At 45.0% G+C, this 16,231-nt stretch overlaps 1 protein-coding gene across 1 annotated transcript in view; it reads left to right on the plus strand.

The window, feature by feature from the left end:
* The window catches only part of LOC311107724 (short transient receptor potential channel 7-like), a gene marked incomplete at its 3' end in the record, with an annotated part of 51,965 nt that extends 37,997 nt beyond the window's left edge, over positions 1-13,968 (plus strand). Inside the window, 5 exon segments of the mRNA XM_084150238.1 lie at positions 4,937-5,132; positions 5,727-5,948; positions 12,359-12,439; positions 13,435-13,510; positions 13,826-13,968. Of these exon segments, the coding sequence (XP_084006364.1) occupies positions 4,937-5,132; positions 5,727-5,948; positions 12,359-12,439; positions 13,435-13,510; positions 13,826-13,968 (718 nt within the window).
* Between the last annotated feature and the right edge of the window lie 2,263 nt (positions 13,969-16,231).

A 16,231-nucleotide genomic window follows, 5' to 3' on the forward strand; every position in this document is an offset into this window, starting at 1 on the left:
TAAAAGTAGAGAAGATTAGAAAGGGGGCAAATACTTTTTCACAGCACTGTATATATATATATATATATATATATATATATATATATATATATATATATATATATATACAGTGCATTCGGAAAGTATTCAGACCCCTTGACTTTTTTCACATTTTGTTACATTACAGCTTTATTCTAAAATTGATTTTCTTTTTAAATCTCTCATCAATCTACACACAATACCCCAGAATGACAAAGTGAAAACACGTTTTTAGAATTGTTTGCAAATGTATTAAAAATAAAAAAAACTGAAATATCACATTTTATTTTATTTTATTTCACCTTTATTTAACCAGGTAAGCCAGTTGAGAACAGGTTCTCATTTACAACTGCGACCTGGCCAAGATAAAGCAAAGTAGTGCAATAAAAACAACACAGAGTTACATATGGGGTAAAGAAAAAAAACATAAAGTCAGAAAATACAACAGAAAATATATATACAGTGTGTGCAAATGTAGCAAGTTATGGAGGTAAGGCAATAAATGGGCTATAGTGCAGAATAATTACAATAGTATTAACACTGGAATGCTAGATGTGCAAGAGATTTATTTAAGTATTCAGACCCTTTACTCAGTACTTTGTTGAAGCATCTTTGGCAGTGATTACAGCCTCAAGTTTTCTTGGGTATGAGTCTACAAGCTTGGCACACCTGTATTTGGGGTAAGTAGCATTCTCCTGGCATTCGCCAAACCCAGATTCGTCCGTCGGACTGTCAGATTGTGAAGCGTGATTCATCACTCCAGAGAACACGTTTCCACTGCACCAGAGTCAAATGGCGGCAAGCTTTACACCACTCCAGCATTGCGCATGGTGATCTTAGGCTTGTGTGCGGCTGCTCGGCCATGGAAACCCATTTCATGAAGGTCCCGACGAACAGTTCTTGTGCTGACGTTGCTTCCAGAGGCAGTTTGGAACTCGGTAGTGAATGTTGCAACCGAGGACAGATGATTTTTAAGTGCTACGTGCTTCAGCACTCGGCAGACCCATTCTGTGAGCTTGTTTGGCCTACCACTTCGCGGCTGAGCCGTTGTTGTGCCTAGACGTTTCCACTTCACAATAACAGCACTTACAGTTTACCGGGGCAGAAATTTGACAAACTGACTTTTTGGAAAGGTGGCATCTTAAAACGGTGCCACGTTGAAAGTCACTGAGCTCTTCAGTACTGACAGTGTTTGTCTGTGGAGATTGCATGGCTGTCAGCAACGGTGTGGCTGAACTAGCCGAATCCACTAATTTGAAGGGGTGTCCATATACCTTTGTGTGTGTATATGTATATATACACACACAGGCTAGGAAGTTAGCATTATACAATCTCCAAACATATGAAAAGGCACTTACTTAAACTCAGGTATGCACAACATGGGCTGCGTTTAGACAGGCAGCCCAATTCTGATATTTTTTCACTAATTGGTCTTTTGACCAATCAGATCAGCCTTAAAAAAGATCTGACGTGAAAAGATCTGATGTGATTGTTCAAAAGATCAATTTGTGGAAAAGATTATCAGAATTGGGCTGCCTGTCTAAACGCAGCCATGGACAGGGACGGGGAAAGACTTGGGCCGCCCCATGCCACCAAACATTAAGGAAAACACAAGCTGCTTTATACCAGAGGAATGTGAGAGGAATGGTGATTAGCAGAGTGATTTCAGGTGTGGTGAGTTGACAGGATAGGGGGAAGTCCAGAGGGTAATTGGAAGTTGGTAGAATTTGCATGATGCTTCAGAACAGTTGGTTTAGACATATGTGAATGTGTGTGTATCTGCTATCACTCTGTGTTATTGAGTATAACAGACAGGGTAGGTTTTGATGGAGGATGGTAGTGAGGGCAGGTTTGATGGCTCCAGTGGTGATTGAGGGAGGCAGGTGGTGGTGATAATGATACCCCAGGAGGAAGCACTCTGAGTGGAGGCCGTGGAGAGGGTGAAGGGGGTTCTTTGGAGGGTGGCCAGAGGATTCAGACAGTGAAGGTGCAGCTGACTGTATGCCCTAATGGCTATTATTCTAGCCTTCAGAACCAAACACACTCACACACAAAAGCAAACATATTATTCCTCTCTTGCACACACACACACACTCTCTCTCTCTCTCTCTCTCTCTCTCTCTCTCTCTCTCTCTCACACACACACAAACGGCAGGTTATTAGGATTCTCAACCAGGCACCTCTGGAGAAGCAGTAGGCCTGTCTCTATGTTCTAGTCAGCCATGCATGAGTACACTGCTGTACAGACCTGACTGCCAGACGAGAGGAGAGTAATGGAGAGATAGAGTAAAGGAGGGGGAGTCAGGAAGTAAAAGATAGAGGGAAAGGAGAGACCATCTGGAGTAGAGAGGAGAAAAGAGAGGAGGGCAAATTAGACAGAGAGAAGGATGAGAATCAAATGAGATAAAAGCAAGAGGAAAGGAGGAATGAGTATGGAGTGAAGAGAGGTGGATAGAGAGACTAGAGGGGGCAGGAGAGAAGCAGAGGAGGATTCTTGGCTGGCCACAATAAGGGAAACAGGCCACTGGCACAGACAGGAGAGAGAGGGAATCAGAGGGATAAGATGAAGAAGACACACAGACATGGGAGAACAAGCTGCGAAGGAGGGAGAGGGCGAAACCTAGAAAGAGTGAGATGTGATGGAGTGAGAGAGGAAGAGTGGAGAGATAGAGAGTTGAGGATGTGGATTAGACTGATTGAGAGAGAGGGGTGTGAGAGGGAAGGGTAAATAGGGCTGGTGGTATGGCATGCCAGTTTAGCGTGGGCAAAAAAGGAACATATATATATATATATATATATATATATATATATATATATATATATATACGCATACAAAATGAGAGAAGGAGAAAAGGAGAGAGTGATATAAAGGTTGAGAGAGAGGGATCTGAGTGAAAGAGAGTGGTTATTAATTTCTGTAGATATGTAAATCGGGATGTGCCATGATCAGTCAAGCGCATCTGAATTAGAGCGAGAGAGAGAGAGATAGAGAGAGAGAGAGAGGTATATTGAGAAGGAGGTCAAAAATTGATAGAGCGTGATGGACACTTGTGTTGTCATAAAGCTCCTAATTGCTTGTCTCCCGCTGTTCAAATCCCATTTCAATACATATGACCTGAGAAGACACACACACTACACACACACTCAAACAAATCACATTGATTAAGACCAGAGGTGCCACCCGTCTGTCACCATGGATACGGCTCAGCAGCATGATAGAGGAAAGTTAATCTGAGTTTAATACTTAAAGATGTCTGTCTGACTGTCTGCACCGCTCTCCTGATAGCACTGATAGATGGCGCGAGGGAGACGACGAGGGAGGAAAGGAGGGAGGGAAGCTCATATCTAAATGCTAGAAGGGAGGGATAGAAAGAGAGAGGGATGGAGAGGATTTTAATATCGGAATGATGAGCTAGAGCGAGAGAATATTTGTATTAAAAGTCAGTAATTTACTGATCTGCAGCATTGATTTCACTGATTATAGAGAGACAGTGCGATAAAGAGAAAGATAGAGACAGAAAGAGATTGGAGGGAGAGAGTGGCACTGAAGAAAGATAGAGAAGAGAGAAAAGGAAAGATGGAAAAGAAAGTTAGAGAGAGAGAGGGAGAGAGACCATATGAGAGCCTGTGTTCATATGAGTCTCCTGGGGGAGTAGATGAGCAGAAATTGGGTTTGGATTACACATACAGAGCAGAGGTGAGTCACCACCATTCTCCCTCGTAGGCAGTGTGTGTGTGGTGTCTTGTACTCCCTCCCTCTCTCCTGTCAGTGAGGTGCTCTCCTGAGGGTTAAGGCTTACTGTGTCTCTGAAGGCACCTACTGTGACCAGCTGTTAGGGAACTAGACAGAAGCGTTTAATGATGGCTCACCACCCTGCATCAACTGGTCTGCTCTCTGTGTGTATAGGAGGGGTAGTGGGAGGTGGCGACTGACAGAATATTATACAGTGGGCAAGGAGAGTTTAGGCAGGTAAATCATATAGAAAGTACTACTGTATCTCTGCAGACAAGTGGGGATATCCGTGTATGTCATAAGCTTCTATTAGAAATCATTTTCTATCCTTTTCCCTGCCTAATAAAAATGTAAATCATATTTCTAAATACATGTAAAGAGTCTTGCATATTGAAATGAGTTTGGCATGTGAGCCCCAGGTCAGAGGAAAGTGAATTCAATAAACATTAGCAAGGATCAATGGATGGACTGTCATATGGTGATATGAATACTGTTCCACATGAGAACATTGTCCAATAGAGAAAGAATTCAGTTTTATTCAACCATGTACTACAGCACATCGAGCTGACACATGGCAGATGGGTTAGTTGTTTAATAAGTTACTACAGAGAGAGAGTGAGTCTTGGAGGTTAAGCAGTGTGTGGCTCTAAGCGCTGGAAGAGGAGAGGTTTATTGAAGTACACACACAGGCCTGTGGTCGACATCTCTCATCCCCTTCACCCCTCCCTCCTGCTCTGCCACTCTATGAATATTTATTGACAGGATTGTGTCCAACTGTGTGTTCTTTAGGCAAAGTGTATGTTTAGCACACTCCAAACCCCCTCAGAGCTTGGGTCTCTGACAGGGCTAGCTAGAGCACTGTAACCTCATTTGACCAACCTGTTCTCGTGAAACGAAACAAGGGCGCAGCGGATCACGCCATGAGCACAGAGACTAAAAGCAGAACCGAATGGACTGGACTAGACTAGACCAGACGTTACCAACCTTTTCCGTTCTGTGCACAACCAGAAACAGGAGAACTGGCTTTGCCTCTTCATTGAGCTTTCCTGGTGGGGGGATAATGTGTTGGAATTGGACATGACTCATCAGCTATTTCATCAGTGCCAGCTCATAAACTCTACTAAAAGAACATTACACTCTCGTTTATAGACTCATGCTTGCGTGTGCATCCATGTGTTTCCCCAGGGTGGAGGAGAGCTTTAAGACCCTGTTCTGGTCCATCTTCGGTCTGTCAGAGGTGATCTCCGTGGTCCTGAAGTATGACCATAAGTTCATAGAGAACATTGGTTATGTGCTGTTCGGGGTCTATAACGTCACAATGGTGGTGGTTCTACTCAACATGCTCATCGCTATGATCAATAGCTCCTACCAGGAGATAGAGGTCAGTCCTATTAATAAGTCATTCATATAGAGGTCAGTCCTATTAATAACTCATTCATTCCCGAGTGGCGCAGTGGTTTCAGGCACTGCATCACAGTGCTAGATGTGCCACTAGAGATCCTGGTTCAAATCCAGTCTCTGTCGTAGCCGGCCGCGACCGGGAGACCCATGGGGCGGCGCACAATTGGCCCAGCGTAGCCAGCCGCGACCGGGAGACCCATGGGGCGGCGCACAATTGACCCAGCGTCGTCCAGGGTACGGGAGGGAATGGCCGGCAGGGATGTAGCTCAGTTGGCATGGTGTTTGTAACGCCAGGGTTGTGGGTTCGATTCCCACGGGGGGCCAGTATGAAGAAAAAATTATAAAAATAATGTATGCACTCACTAACTGTAAGTCGCTCTGGATAAGAGCGTCTGCTAAATGACTAAAATGTAATTAGGAATTATCCAATCATACAATGGTTGCGTTATGATAATGTTTAGCTGAAGAAACGAATATTCAGTGTGAAATATTTGTTAATACCAATGTATGTTTATGTGTGCGCCTGCATTTATTTGTTTGTGTCTGTATGTCCATGTGTGTCTGTCCCCTCCAGACTGATGCAGATGTAGAGTGGAAGTTTGCCCGTGCCAAGCTGTGGATGTCCTACTTTGACGAGGGTCGCACTCTGCCCACTCCCTTCAACATGGTGCCTTCTCCCAAGTCCTGGTACTACCTGGTCCTCCGCACCAAGGCCTGCATCGTTCACCTCTGCAAGGCCAAGGGGTGTCGCCATGACAACGAACTAGAGATGGGCATGCTCAACTCAGGACTCAAGGTCAGAGGGGAGAGGGCAAAGGTCAAAAGGCAAACCCTAATTGTATCAATACATACTGTAGATGCTAGTAAGTGTTTGATCTTATACAAAGCCTTCCTATCACACTCTAAGCCTTAACCAGCTTTCCTACCTGTTACCACAAATACAGGGGTGACACCCGCCCGGCTAACCTAGTGTGTAAAACAGTGGGTTATCTACGTGTGAATGTACACCTATGGGCAGAACTACCTTTCCCTTCTCCAGGACCCAGGTAGGGTGGAGTACAGCAGGAGGACAGGCTGGAACACAACCAATAACCAAATCCTCAAACAGCCAAACAAAAAGTGCCCTCTCTCTCTCTCCCTCTAGCTCACACAACAAACAGTTTATATGCTCTAGTCAGTCAGTCACTCAACCACAGCTGCCAGGACTCCGGACCGAAGCCACGCCCACAATCGTCAGCCGCAACTCAGCACACCTGTAATAACCAGAACACACAAACAGAACAACCACTCTGAACCAAACACACACTACAAAGGACGATTGGGAGAAAGAAAAACATGTCACACGTAACACCAAGGCACAGCTGACATCTAGGGCACAGCCAGATCTAAATGGCATTGCACAATGTTTTGCCAAAGCTATTGCTGAAGCTGCTTGGTTTATTTTGGTGGTGGATGTGTTGTGGAGACTATTGGATGTATTTCAAAGGCTTCAGAATGTAGTATAGGAGCTATTGAATATGCCCGCTCCTTCCTAATGTTTAACCTGGTTTATAGAGGCAGGATCAGTTTCATAGAACTGCCTCTGTGGGTAGACATATATCTGATGGCTTGGCTATGAAACACAACTGAGCAGAGCATTACGTGAGCAATCGATAGATAGACTCACACTACACCTTTGGAAGACGTGAAAAATGTCAAGTGAGTTTGTAGGAGTAAACTACAGCTATTTCTCTCTTTCTGAAAGAGACATGCATGTATACAGCAACCTCCTTCACTTTTAGAGTGTTTGTGTACATTGTGTTTGTAACTGTTGTTATTGTGTGTGTGTGTGTGTGTGTGTGTGTGTGTGCGTGTGTGCGTGTGTGCGTGCGTGCGTGCGTGCGTGCGTGCGTGTGTGTATGCAGGGCTAGTGCACAGGTTAGTGGGTGTGTGTCTGTTTGGGGTTTCAGGAGCCATTGCAGTTTGGCGCCATGTCTTGTTTTGCCATGCCACTGATGATGACAAGCTTGGCAGCTTTACGAGCCCCAGAGCTGTGTGTGTATATCTGTGCGTGCGTGCGAGCACATGTGTGTGTGTTTGAATGTATCTCCTGCCAAAATGAAAATAAGGACTTGTAGGACACTAAGTAAATCTAGAAGAGGACATTAAAACCAGGTCATTGAAATTTAGCAGAGCCGAGTGTGGTTACATCACCACACAGTGACACAATACACATTATTCCAAGATAACAGGAATCATGTTTGTGCCACAGAAAAAAAGATAACATATTATACAGTATTATTTTGTATCTATTTATATAGACGTCCCGAAGTCATATATATATATACAGTGGGGGGAAAAAGTATTTAGTCAGCCACCAATTGTGCAAGTTCTCCCACTTAAAAAGATGAGAGAGGCCTGTAATTTCCATTGAGAATTTTTTTTCCAGAAAATCACATTGTATGATTTTTTATGAATTTATTTGCAAATTATGGTGGAAAATAAGTATTTGGTCACCTACAAACAAGCAAGATTTCTGGCTCTCACAGACCTGTAACTTCTTCTTTAAGAGGCTCCTCTGTCCTCCACTCGTTACCTGTATTAATGGCACCTGTTTGAACTTGTTATCAGTATAAAAGACACCTGTCCACAACCTCAAACAGTCACACTCCAAACTCCACTATGGCCAAGACCAAAGAGCTGTCAAAGGACACCAGAAACAAAATTGTAGACCTGCACCAGGCTGGGAAGACTGAATCTGCAATAGGTAAGCAGCTTGGTTTGAAGAAATCAACTGTGGGAGCAATTATTAGGAAATGGAAGACATACAAGACCACTGATAATCTCCCTCGATCTGGGGCTCCACGCAAGATCTCACCCCGTGGTGTTAAAATGATCACAAGAACGGTGAGCAAAAATCCCAGAACCACACGGGGGGACCTAGTGAATGACCTGCAGAGAGCTGGGACCAAAGTAACAAAGCCTACCATCAGTAACACACTACGCCGCCAGGGACTCAAATCCTGCAGTGCCAGACGTGTCCCCCTGCTTAAGCCAGTACATGTCCAGGCCCGTCTGAAGTTTGCTAGAGTGCATTTGGATGATCCAGAAGAGGATTGGGAGAATGTCATATGGTCAGATGAAACCAAAATAGAACTTTTTGGTAAAAACTCAACTCGTCGTGTTTGGAGGACAAAGAATGCTGAGTTGCATCCAAAGAACACCATACCTACTGTGAAGCATGGGGGTGGAAACATCATGCTTTGGGGCTGTTTTTCTGCAAAGGGACCAGGACGACTGATCTGTGTAAAGGAAAGAATGAATGGGGCCATGTATCGTGAGATTTTGAGTGAAAACCTCCTTCCATCAGCAAGGGCATTGAAGATGAAACGTGGCTGGGTCTTTCAGCATGACAGTGATCCCAAACACACCGCCCGGGCTACGAAGGAGTGGCTTCGTAAGAAGCATTTCAAGGTCCTGGAGTGGCCTAGCCAGTCTCCAGATCTCAACCCCATAGAAAATCTTTGGAGGGAGTTGAAAGTGTGTTGACCAGCGACAGCCCCAAAACATCACTGCTCTAGAGGAGATCTGCATGGATGAATGGGCCAAAATACCAGCAACAGTGTGTGAAAACCTTGTGAAGACTTACAGAAAACGTTTGACCTGTGTCATTGCCAACAAAGGGTATATAACAAAGTATTGAGAAACTTTTGTTATTGACCAAATACTTATTTTCCACCATAATTTGCAAATAAATTCATAAAAAATCCTACAATGTGATTTTCTGGGGAAAAAATTATCATTTTGTCTGTCATAGTTGACGTGTACCTATGATGAAAATTACAGGCCTCTCTCATCTTTTTAAGTTGGAGAACTTGCACAATTGGTGGCTGACTAAATAATTTTTTTCCCCACTGTATATACAGTGAGGGAAAAAAGTATTGATCCCCTGCTGATTTTGTACGTTTGCCCACTGACAAAGAAATGATCAGTCTATAATTTTAATGGTAGGTTTATTTGAACAGTGAGAGACAGAATAACAACAAAACAATCCAGAAAAACGCATGTCAAAAATGTTATAAATTGATTTGCATTTTAATGAGGGAAATAAGTATTTGACCCCCTCTCAATCAGAAAGATTTATGGCTCCCAGGTGTCTTATACAGGTAACGAGCTGAGATTAGGAGCACACTCTTAAAGAGAGTGCTCCTAATCTCAGCTTGTTACCTGTATAAAAGACACCTGTCCACAGAAGCAATCAATCAATCAGATTCCAAACTCTCCACCATGGCCAAGACCAAAGAGCTCTCCAAGGATGTCAGGGACAAGATTGTAGACCTACACAAGGCTGGAATGGGCTACAAGACCATCGCCAAGCAGCTTGGTGAGAAGGTGACAACAGTTGGTGCGATTATTCGCAAATGGAAGAAACACAAAAGAACTGTCAATCTCCCTCGGCCTGGGGATCCATGCAAGATCTCACCTCGTGGAATTGCAATGATCATAAGAACGGTGAGGAATCAGCCCAGAACTACACGGGAGGATCTTGTCAATGATCTCAAGGCAGCTGGGACCATAGTCACAAAGAAAACAATTGGTAACACACTACACCATGAAGGACTGAAATCCTGCAGCGCCCGCAAGGTCCCCCTGCTCAAGAAAGCACATATACAGGGCCGTCTGAAGTTTGCCAATGTACATCTGAATGATTCAGAGGAGAACTGGGTGAAAGTGTTGTGGTCAGATGAGACCAAAATCGAGCTCTTTGGCATCAACTCAACTCACCGTGTTTGGAGGAGGAATGCTGCTTATGACCCCAAGAACACCATCCCCACCGTCAAACATGGAGGTGGAAACATTATGCTTTGGGGGTGTTTTTCTGCTAAGAGGACAGGACAACTTCACCGCATCAAAGGGACGATGGACGGGGCCATGTACTGTCAAATCTTGGGTGAGAACCTCCTTCCCTCAGCCAGGACATTGAAAATGGGTCGTGGATGGGTATTCCAGCATCACAATGGCCCAAAACACACGGCCAAGGCAACAAAGGAGTGGCTCAAGAAGAAGCACATTAAGGTCCTGGAGTGGCCTAGCCAGTCTCCAGACCTTAATCCCATAGAAAATCTGTGGAGGGAGCTGAAGGTTCGAGTTGCCAAAAGTCAGCCTCGAAACCTTAATGACTTGGAGAAGATCTGCAAAGAGAAGTGGAACAAAATCCCTCCTGAGATGTGTGCTAACCTGGTGGCCAACTACAAGAAACGGGTTTTGCCACCAAGTACTAAGTCATGTTTTGCAGAGGGGTCAAATACTTATTTCCCACATTAAAATGCAAATCAATTTATAATATTTTTGACATGCGTTTTTCTGGATTTTTTTGTTGTTATTCTGTCTCTCACTGTTCAAATAAACCTACCATTAAAATTATAGACTGATCATGTCTTTGTCAGTGGGCAAACGTACAAAATCAGCAGGGGATCAAATACTTTTTTCCCTCACTGTATATATATATATATATGCCGTTTTTTTTTTTCATGAGCATGGCCTTATTTCTATTACAGAATATTGGATGACTGTCATTCATATTCCATTCATCCAGTTCAATGCAACATCGACAGGTTTAGGCTACTACATGATTTTCCCTATACCCATCAAGAGGTTGCTACAACCTAGACTATGAATTAAAGATTACAACGTAGGTGCACACAGGTTGAGAGAAAATCACATTTACACAAGTATTCAGTACCTTTCGCAGCGATTACAGCCTTGAGTCTTCTTGGGTATGACGCTACAAGCTTGGCACACCTGTATTTGGGGAGTTTCTCCCATTCTTCTCTGCAGACCCTCTCAAGCTCTGTCAGGTTGGATGGGGAGAGTCGCTGAACAGCTATTTTCAGGTCTCTCCAGAGATGTTCGATCTGGTTCAAGTCCGGGCTCTGGCTGGTCCACTCAAGGACATTCAGAGACTTATCCCGAAACCACTCCTGCGTTGTCTTGGCTGTGTGCTTAGGGTCGTTCTCCTGTTGGAAGGTGAACCTTCGCCCCAGTCTGAGGTCCTGAGCACACTGGAGCAGGTTTTCATCAAGGATCTCTCTGTACTTTGCTCCGTTCATCTTTCCATCGATCCTGACTAGTCTCCCAGTCCCTGCCGCTGAAAAACATCAAGCACTATGATGAAACTGGCTCTCATGAGGACAGCCACCGAAAAGGAAGACCCAGAGTTACCTCTGCTGCAGAGGATAAGTTCATTAGAGTTAACTGCACCTCAGATTGCAGCCCAAATAAATGTTTCACAGAGTTCAAGTAACAGACACATCTCAACATAAACTGTTCAGAGGAGACTGCGTAAATCAGGCCTTCATGGTTGAATTGCTGCAAATAAACCACTACTAAAGGACACCAATAAGAAGAACAGACTTGCTTGGGCCAAGAAACATGAGCAATGGACATTCGACCGGTGGAAATCTGTCCTTTGGTCTGATGAGTCCAAATTTGAGATTTCTGATTCCAACCGCCGTGTCTTTGTGAGACACAGAGTAGGTGAACAGATGATCTCCACATGTGTGGTTCCTACCGTGAAGCATGGAGGAGGAGGTGGGATAGTGTGGGGGTGTTTTGCTGGTGACACTGTCTGTGATTTATTTAAAATTCAAGGCACACTTAACCAGCATGGCTACCACAGCATTCTGCAGCGATACGCTATCCCATCAGGTTTGCGCTTAGTGGGACTGTCAATTGTTTTTCAACAGGACAATGACCCAAAACACACCTCCAGGCTTTGTAAGGTCTATTTGACCAAGGAGAGTGATGGAGTGCTGCACCAGTTGACCTGTCCTCCACAATCACCCGACCTCAACCCAATTGAGATGGTTTGGGATGAGTTGGACCACATAGTGAAGGAAAAGCAGCGAACAAGTGCTCTGCATATGTGGGAACTCCTTCAAGACTGTTGGAAAAGCATTCCTCATGAAGCTGGTTGAGCGAATGCCAAGTGTGTGCAAAGCTGTCATCAAGGAAAAGGGTGGCTACTTTGAAGAATCTCAAATATAATTTGTTGAACACTTTTTTGGTTACTACATGATTCCATATGTGTTATTTCATAGTTTTGATGTCTTCACTATTATTCTACAATGTAAAAAACAGTAAAAATAAAGAAAAACCCTTGAATGAGTAAGTGTGTCCAAACTTTTGACTGGTAATGTATATATAACTCATGTTGTGTTGTTGCAGGGCAAACGCTACAGAGCCCACGGTCGACCACGAGAGGAGTCCACTCTCAGAAAACCCATTAAACATCCCACCAGATATCAGGTACGAGAGAATGAGAGATATATAGAAAGTAAGCAAGAAAGAAAGAAAGAAAGAGGGGAGAGGGGTGTAGAAGGGGGAGGTAGAGGTAATAGGTGATAAATATCAGAGGGGAATGGGTGGGCAAAGAAGGAAAGAGAACGAGACGACTCCATATAGATTTAATGAGGTATCGAGATGACTCCATATAGATTTAATGAAGTATCGAGAAATTGATTTAGTGGGAGCAGGTAATAGCTGAATAAATGAGCAGGAGTGTGGAGTGATTCACTGAATGGGGAAAATGATGAATGAGGAAAGGTCTTTCTGTCCTCCACCTTTTCCCTATGGGAAATCTTCTCTCTTCCTCCGTCATGAGGTCATTCTATTGTGCCTCTCACGCACCATTATGCTTCTCTCTAAAAGCCTTTCTCCTGACACACACACACTGCATTTAGGTATGTCAGGTCAGCTTCTCACAGTGAATGTGTATGTAGTGCACGCAGGGCAGCAGGTAGCCTAGCGGTTAAAGCATTGGGCCAATAACCGAAAGGTCGCTGGTTCGAAACCCCTGAGCTGTAAAGGTGAAAAATCTGTCAATTTGCCCTTGAGCATGGCACTTAACCCTAATTTGCTCCACATACCACTGGCTGATCCTGTAAAACAACACATTTCACTGCACCTATCTGGTGTATGTGACAATACAACATCTATATATATTTGACAGGTTCCCAGAGTGTTTTAATGCACGGACAGACTGAGTGGGTCTTAGAGAGAGCTACAGGAGTGTAGTGTATAGGTTTCAGATCAATACTTACCATTCAGAACTGAACAGTGTGACACAGTGTGAGAGTGTAGTGTGTGTGTGTGTGTGGGGGGGGGGGGTGTATGTCTGGATGTGTGTGTGTGTTTAATAGAGATTATTGTCAGCTTTCATAACCAACTCTCTCTTCTCCACTTCTCTCCCCTTCATATTTTTCTCACCTCTCCTCCTCCCTCTCTTCTCTGTCGTACTGCAGAAGATCATGAAGCGTCTCATTAAGCGCTATGTTCTGAAGGCTCAGGTTGACAGAGAGAACGATGAAGTCAATGAAGGTGAAAATCTAATCTCCTTTAACGTCGACGTTATGTACCTCACCAGATGCTACCTGCCTGGATGGGTATTGTCAGTGTGAGTGTGTGTACTGTATCCTGCAGAGTAACTTAAAGGACCACAGTCTGGTCCTCTCTCCTGAATGTTAGTTCATTCTTAACAGCATGTAAAGGAACAGCAACGTTGTGAGTGTGTGTATGCATGTCCGTGTTCATGTGCGTGCATGTGTTTGTGTGTGTTTCACTCCTACATGTGCTGGTGTGTGTGTGTGACTCTGCCTGACTGTGTGTGTGTATCTGTGTGTGTGTGTGTTTTAGGTGAGCTGAAGGAGATCAAGCAGGACATCTCCAGCCTGCGCTATGAGCTTCTGGAGGAGAAGTCTCAGGCCACCGGAGAACTGGCTGACCTCATCACACAACTCAGTGACAAGTTTGTCAAGAACATCACCAAAAAACCCTGAGAGAGAGGGGCGAGGGGGAGAAGGGGTAGGAGAGAGGGGAGTGGGAGACATGAAAATACAGGGAGAGTGAGAGGTGGGAAAGAGGAGAGAAGAGAGAGGGGGAGGGGACAGATAGAGAGAGCGAGAGAGAGTGATGGAGAGTGGATGAAAAGGAGGTCAGGGATGAGAGGTGAAAAGGTGGCTTTCAGGAGAGTAGATGTCCTGATCTAATTAGTGGAGGGAGGAGAGAGATGGGACAGGAGGAGAAGAGAGAAAGGGAGGAGATAAGTGGGACGGAGGGAGAAGAGAGGAGGCAGGAGAGAGGAAAAGTGACTAAAAGGGAGGAGCCTCTGAACAGCACGAGGGGAGTGTAGGGGATGTTTAGAGTAGAATTCTTCATCTTGGAGAAGAATTCTGAGGCAGCGACGAGAGGTCAACCTTCCAACACACACTGCCAAAATACATCAGCTCAACCTACTAGGGAGATTGGAACAGAGAGAGTAGAGAGGGAGACAGAGAGAGTAGAGAGGGAGACAGAGAGAGTAGAGAGGGAGACAGAGAGAGTAGAGAGGGAGACAGAGAGAGTGGAGAGGGAGACAGAGAGAGTGGAGAGAGAGAGAGTAGAGAGGGAGAGAGAGAGAGTAGAGATGGAGTCGGAGAGAGTAGAGATGGAGACAGAGAGAGTAGAGATGGAGAGATAGAGATGGAGACAGAGAGAATAGAGATGGAGACAGAGAGAGTAGAGAGTGAGACAGAGAGAGTAGAGATGGAGACAGAGAGAGTAGAGATGGAGACAGAGAGAGTAGAGATGGAGAAGAGAGAGTAGAGAGGGAGACAGAGAGAGTAGAGAGAGAGAGTAGAGATGGAGACAGAGAGAGTAGAGAGGGAGACAGAGAGAGTAGAGATGGAGACAGAGAGAGTAGAGATGGAGAGAGGAAATAGAGATGGAGACAGAGAGAGTCGAGAGGGAGACAGAGAATAGAGATGGAGACAGAGAGAATAGAGATGGAGACAGAGAGAGTAGAGATGGAGAGAGAGGAAATAGAGATGGAGACAGAGAGAGTCGAGAGGGAGACAGAGAGAATAGAGATGGAGACAGAGAGAATAGAGATGGAGACAGAGAGAGTAGAGAGGGAGACAGAGAGAGTAGAGAGGGAGACAGAGAGAGTAGAGAGGGAGACAGAGAGAGTAGAGAGGGAGACAGAGAGAGTAGAGATGGAGACAGAGAGAGTAGAGATGGAGCCAGAGAGAGTAGAGATGGGGACAGAGAGAGTAGAGAGGGAGCCAGAGACAGTAGAGAGGGAGCCAGAGACAGTAGAGAGGGAGACAGAGAGAGTAGAGAGGGAGACAGAGTAGAGAGGGAGACAGAGTAGAGAGGGAGACAGAGTAGAGAGGGAGACAGAGTAGAGAAGGAGTCGGACAGGGTAGAGAGGGAGACAGAATAGAGAGGGAGACAGAATAGAGAGGGAGACAGAGTATTGAGGGAGACAGAGTAGAGAGGGAGACAGAGTAGAGAAGGAGTCGGACAGGGTAGAGAGGGAGACAGAATAGAGAGGGAGACAGAGAGAGTAGAGAGGGAGACAGAGAGAGTAGAGAGGGAGACAGAGAGAGTAGAAAGGGAGAGAGAGAGAGTAGAGATGGAGACAGAGAGAGTAGAGATGGAGACAGAGAGAGTAGAGATGGAGACAGAGAGATAGAGATGGAGACAGACAGAGTAGAGATGGAGACAGAGAGAGTAGAGATGGAGACAGAGAGGGAGAAGAGAGAGTAGAGAGGGAGACAGAGAGAGTAGAGAGGGAGAGAGAGAGAGTAGAGATGGAGACAGAGAGAGTAGAGATGGAGACAGAGAGAGTAGAGATGGAGACAGAGAGAGTAGAGATGGAGACAGAGAGAGTAGAGATGGAGACAGAGAGAGTAGAGATGGAGACAGAGAGGGAGACAGAGAGAGTAGAGATGGAGACAGAGAGAGTAGAGAGGGAGACAGAGAGAGTAGAGAGGGAGAGAGAGAGTAGAGATGGAGACAGAGAGAGTAGAGATGGAGACAGAAAGAGTAGAGATGGAGACAGAGTAGAGATGGAGACAGAGAGAGTAGAGATGGAGAGAGTAGAGAGGGAGACAGAGAGATAGAGATGGAGACAGAGAGAATAGAGATGGAGACAGAGAGAGTAGAGATGGAGACAGAGAGAGTAGAGATGGAGACAGAGAGAGTAGAGATGGAGACAGAGAGAGTAGAGATGGAGACAGAGAGAGTAGAGATGGAGACAGAGAGAGTAGAGAGGGAGAC

This window comes from Coregonus lavaretus, assembly GCF_964263955.1.
Source record: "Coregonus lavaretus genome assembly, chromosome: 32".
NCBI lineage: Eukaryota > Metazoa > Chordata > Actinopteri > Salmoniformes > Salmonidae > Coregonus > Coregonus lavaretus.